Here is a 4,950-nt window from a genome sequence, read left to right on the forward strand (position 1 = left end):
AGTCCAAAATCAGACTACCTTCTGCATAGAAACCAATCAGCTTCTAACCTCAGCTTGTTCAATGAAGCTTTGGCAATGAAACCTGGAAGCTGATTGGTTTCTATGCAGAAGGGAGTCTGATTTTGGACTCTCCAGCTTTAGTAAATAAACCCCTAAGTGTTACATTGACAGCAGATTGCAAAGCAGTGAAGCCCGTCTGGTAATATCAGTTTTAAAGTAAAGTTATCATATAAAGAAATGCCCTCAGTCTCTGTTTTTGCAATCTCTTAAGGAAACAAGCCGCACAAGAGAAGAGGAGATGTGGCAACTGTGGTTCATGAATCGTTTGATTGTCATCTGGCTGTACAAATCTGTGTATGTATATAAAAAAAACTGAAATGCTTTTTCTTACAGTCTTTGTGCAAGGAATTCTAGTAATGTGTGCTTAGTTAATATACATTCTAACATATATTATTAAACAATACACTTCTCTGTTATATTTTGAAGAATGCCTATGAGAAATGTAACAGTGGTTGTGGAATTTATTCTTCTTGGGCTTTCTAGCAATCCAAAAACTCAAGTTATTCTTTTTCCTATCTTTCTGCTTGGGTACATGATCATCTTAATTGGAAACATAGTTTTTATTACTCTAATTGTAACAGACACCAGTCTTCGTACACCTATGTATTTCTTTCTTTCAAACCTTTCTTTTCTGGATCTCTTTTATTCATCTTCAACTATACCAAGGATGTTGAGGGATATGGTGTCAGTAAAAAAGATAATCTCTTTTGCAGAATGTGCAACACAGATGTACATGTCTCTTTCTTTTGGTGCAAGTGAGTGTCTTCTGCTAGCAATAATGGCATATGATCGATATGTAGCAATATGTTATCCACTACGCTACACTACCATCATGAGTAAGATCGTCTGCTTCAAAATAGCTCCTGGTACATGGCTATGTGGGTTTCTTCTTTCTATTTTTCACGTGGCTCTTACACTGAATGTAGATTTTTGTGGAAACAATGTAATTAATCATTTTTTATGTGAAGTGCCAGAAATCCTATCTCTGTCATGTGAAAATATTGTCTTAGTTGAATTCATTATTTTTGTTGTTGGTGTGATTATTCTTATGGCTCCTGTCACATTTATTGTAGTATCATATATTAAAATAATATTAAGTATCATTAAAATCACATCATCATCTGGACGGAAGAAAGCCTTTTCTACATGTGGATCTCATATGATAGTTGTGACAATATTTTATGGTTCAGCTATGGCTGCCTACCTGAAACCAAGGTCAAGTTCAATACCAGGAACAGATAAAGTGATTGCCATCTTTTATGTAATTGTACCTCCAATGTTAAACCCAATCATTTATACTCTTAGAAATAATGAGATTAAAGTGGCATTTATGAAATTTAGAAATAGATATTTTTTTGCTAATGAAAGAGGGAAGGCATCCATAAACTCTACATAAATATAGTATAGTATGTCGCTAACAAATAAACATAAAATAGGCATTTCTTTGGATCTAAGTCAGTGTACAAATGACCCACTACCAGGACAGCTAGTCCTTTAGTACTTTCACTCAGTAAACACTTTATTAGCAAGGCAGTAGATGCAAAGATAGTGCAGATTAAGATACAATTTAAAATAATAGCAATTTATTTCATTCACAATCTGAACAAAAAAAAAAGTATTTAAACATCTATGGTATACCACAGCAACGCTCCAACCTAGGTTTCACCTTTCAACATCTTCTTCAGAACATATCCAGAGAACTCCCAAAAGATTTAGTGTAAGCCTCTTTGTGTGATTCGTTGGAGGTATGTGACCTCTAACACCTGCATTCTGGACCTTCATTGGTACAGTGTTTAGCCTGATCCACACATGGCCCACCATAGACTTTGACAGGCTGCCTGCAATGGGGGCACACACTGCTCCTAGACAGCCCAATGTGCAAGGGTTATGAGGGAATGTAGTTCAGACTGCATGTTGTGAATACATAAAAAATATTACAAGTGATAATATTACCCAGAACATCAGCTTATATTTAGAGATTTTAACAAAATATTTCATTTGTAAGAGAAGGAAACATTACAAAGCACTGTTTTTCTGCCTAGAGTCTATTATTACACAGAAAAAAGCCTTCCTGAGGTACTTGAAGCAGGTACATTCTCCAAATTGTCTGCCCACCCCAAACTTATTCTCATAAATAAACAATGAAGATTGAACAGTGGAAGTTTCATAATGTGGTATATGTACACCATTGTTTTAATAAATAATGTTCTTAAATTCTTCCACCAATAGCAGGAGGAATTTTTTTTTAGATATAACCAGCTACAACATTCTGTTCAAGCCTATGAGAAAGTTACTCCATTAATATCTGATGAAGTCGAAATAGAGTTCACAATCCTGCAAATCCAAAATACAACTATTTACCACATTTTAATGAAAACACATCATAACAGTTAAAGTGTGTGTGTAGCCCAAACTTTTTTCTAGTCCTAGTAGAGTTAAATCCACTGCTTTTTTTTCTTTTTGCCAACTATGTGCCAATGGGGAAATTCCCCTTCACTCTCAGTGTTCCAGAGATGCAATAGAAAGTTAGGACAAATCTCCTATCTGAGGGGAAATTCCCTTTTAGACAGTTGACCCCAGAACAGATGTTACCATTAGAATTCCCTTTACCTCACTTTCTTCCCCCCCACTTTCAGGTAGACCAGTATGGCTCAGGGGTGGAGAGGGGGAAGACACTCACTGCACCTTTCCTGGCCTAAGAACCTCAAGCTCAAATAACCCATATGGAAGAAAAATATATTTGAAATATATTTTTAAATATTTATTCTTCCCAAATATATTGACATATATTTGAAATGCTACAATGTTGGCCACTTTCAATATATTTTAAAATATATTTCAATAAATATATATATATATTGCATGTTGAAATTATTATTATTATTATACAGTGTTTATATAGCACCAAAAAGTTTGCTCAGCGCTGTACATTATAGTGGGGGACAGTACATGAGACAATACAGTAACAAGACAATATACGAGAGGTTCAAGGGCCCTGCTCTTTCGAGCTTACAATCTAGGAGGGAGGGGATAGTGGTACAGGAGGAAGTGGCTGTGGGGGATGGAGTGGTGGGAGGAGTGGAGGAGATCGGCTGTTAGGTGAGGGTGGGGTAGGCTTCCCTGAAGAGATGGGTTTTCAGGGTGTGTCTAAAGGTGAGGAGGGTAGGTGACAGTTTCATGGATCGGGGTAGTGAGTTTCAGAGGATAGGGGAAGTCCTGGAGAAGTCCTGCAGTCGGGCGTGGGAGGAGGAGACCAGGGAGCTAGAAAGTAGGAGGTCTTGTGAGGAGCGAAGAGTACGGGTTGGGTGGTATTTGGGTATCAGGTCGGTAAGGTAGTTTGGGGCAATGTTATGAATGGCTTTGTACATCAATGTTAGTAGTTTGAATTTAATGCGTTGGGCAATCGGAAGCCAATGGAGGGAATGACAGAGGGGGGTGGCAGATGCGGAGCGGTTGGTAAGGTGGATGAGTCTGGCTGCTGAGTTCAGGATAGACTGAAGCGGGGATAGTCTGTGATGAGGTAGGCCAGTGAGGAGGGAGTTGCAGTAGTCGAGTCGTGAGATAATAAGGGAGTGAACGAGTTGTTTAGTAGTGTCTGGGGTTAGAACCGTACTTATTTTGGAGATGTTGTGGAAGTGGAGCCTGCATGAGTTTGCCAGCGATTGGACATGGGGTTGGAAGGACAGATTTGAGTCTAGAGTGACAACTAGGACATTGGCTTGCGGGGTGGGACTGATGGTGGCGTTGTTGGTCATGATAGAGAGGGTGTGGGGGCGCGGGCTGGGGGGAAAATTAGGAGCTCGGTTTTGGAATGGTTCAGTTTGAGGAAGTGGAGCGACATCCAGTCTGATATGTCATTCAGTACGAGGGTGATTCAGGCGGAGACTGAAGGGGTGAGGCGAGGGGTAGAGAGATAGATTTGCGTGTCATTGGCGTAGAGGTGGTAGTTGAAGCCATGGGAGTGTATCAGTTAGCCAAGGGAGGAGGTGTAGATGGAGAAGAGGAGGGGCCCGAGGATAGAGCCTTGGGGGACCCCAACAGAGAGGGGGAGAGAGGGGGAGGTGGCAGCGTTATAGGTAACGCTGAAGGAGCGTTGGGATAGATAGGAGGAGAGCCAAGAGAGAGTGGAGTCTCTGATGCCAAGGGAGTATAGTTTATTAAGGAGGAGGGGGTGGTCAACTGTGTCGAAGGCCGCAGAGAGGTCAAGGAGTAGGAGAACTGAGTAGTGGCCATTAGCTTTGGCGGTTAGCAGGTCATTAGTGATTTTGAGTAAGGCGGTTTCGGTGGAGTGTAGGGGACGGAAGCCAGACTGTAATGGATCGAGGAGGTTGTTGTCATTGAGGTGGGAGCTTAGACGATTGTAGACTAAGCGTCGAGGAGTTTGGATAAAAATGGCAGCAGGGAGATGGGTCTAAGGTTGCTCAGGTCGGTGGGGTCCAGGGAGGGTTTTTTGACTATGGGAGTGATGTGAACGTGCTTTAGAGGGGAGGGGAATGCGCCAGTAGAGAGGGAGAGATTGAGGATGTGGGTGAGGGAGCGTAGGATGGAGGAGGAAGGAGACCGGAGGAGTTGTGTGGGGACAGGGTCAAGGGAGCAAGTGGTGAGGCAGGCTTCTGAGAAGGCCTTAGTGACCTCTTCAGTGGTAGCAAGGCTGAAGGAGTGGAGTGCCGGAGAGGTTATAGTGTGCGGGATGTTAGGTGTGGTGGGGGTCAGGGTGGTTGCGAGGTCAGAGGAGGTGGGAGTTGAGGGGGTTATCGTGGGAGGGAGGCTAGGTGGGGAGGTAGATTGAGTATTGGTGATGTCTTTATAGATTGCGTCAATCTTGTTTTGGAAGTGGTTGGCAATCTCGTGGGCGGTGAGTGAGGCACTGGGTGGAGGTGGGGGGGGAGA

At 42.2% G+C, this 4,950-nt stretch overlaps 1 protein-coding gene across 1 annotated transcript; it reads left to right on the forward strand.

Moving 5' to 3' along the window:
- The first annotated feature begins 487 nt into the window (after positions 1–487).
- Positions 488–1,683, forward strand: LOC149474098 (olfactory receptor 5AR1-like). Its single transcript, XM_089672552.1, has 2 exons — positions 488–1,398; positions 1,602–1,683. The coding sequence occupies exons 1-2, from the start codon at positions 488–490 to the stop codon at positions 1,681–1,683; spliced, it is 993 nt and encodes a 330-aa protein (XP_089528678.1).
- The last annotated feature ends 3,267 nt before the right edge of the window (positions 1,684–4,950 follow it).

This window comes from Staurois parvus, unplaced genomic scaffold (assembly GCF_062004578.1).
Source record: "Staurois parvus isolate SC_StPar_1 unplaced genomic scaffold, SC_StPar_1.0 ptg000011l, whole genome shotgun sequence".
NCBI classification, from domain to species: Eukaryota; Metazoa; Chordata; class Amphibia; order Anura; family Ranidae; genus Staurois; species Staurois parvus.

Bases quoted from the DNA above. Each gene is read 5' to 3' on its own strand.
- LOC149474098 (XM_089672552.1), top strand. From the start codon at position 488: ATGCCTATGAGAAATGTAACAGTGGTTGTGGAATTTATTCTTCTTGGG. The intron at 1,399-1,601 runs TAGAAATAGATA...GGCAGTAGATGC, and splicing joins AAAGTGGCATTTATGAAATT to AAAGATAGTGCAGATTAAGA.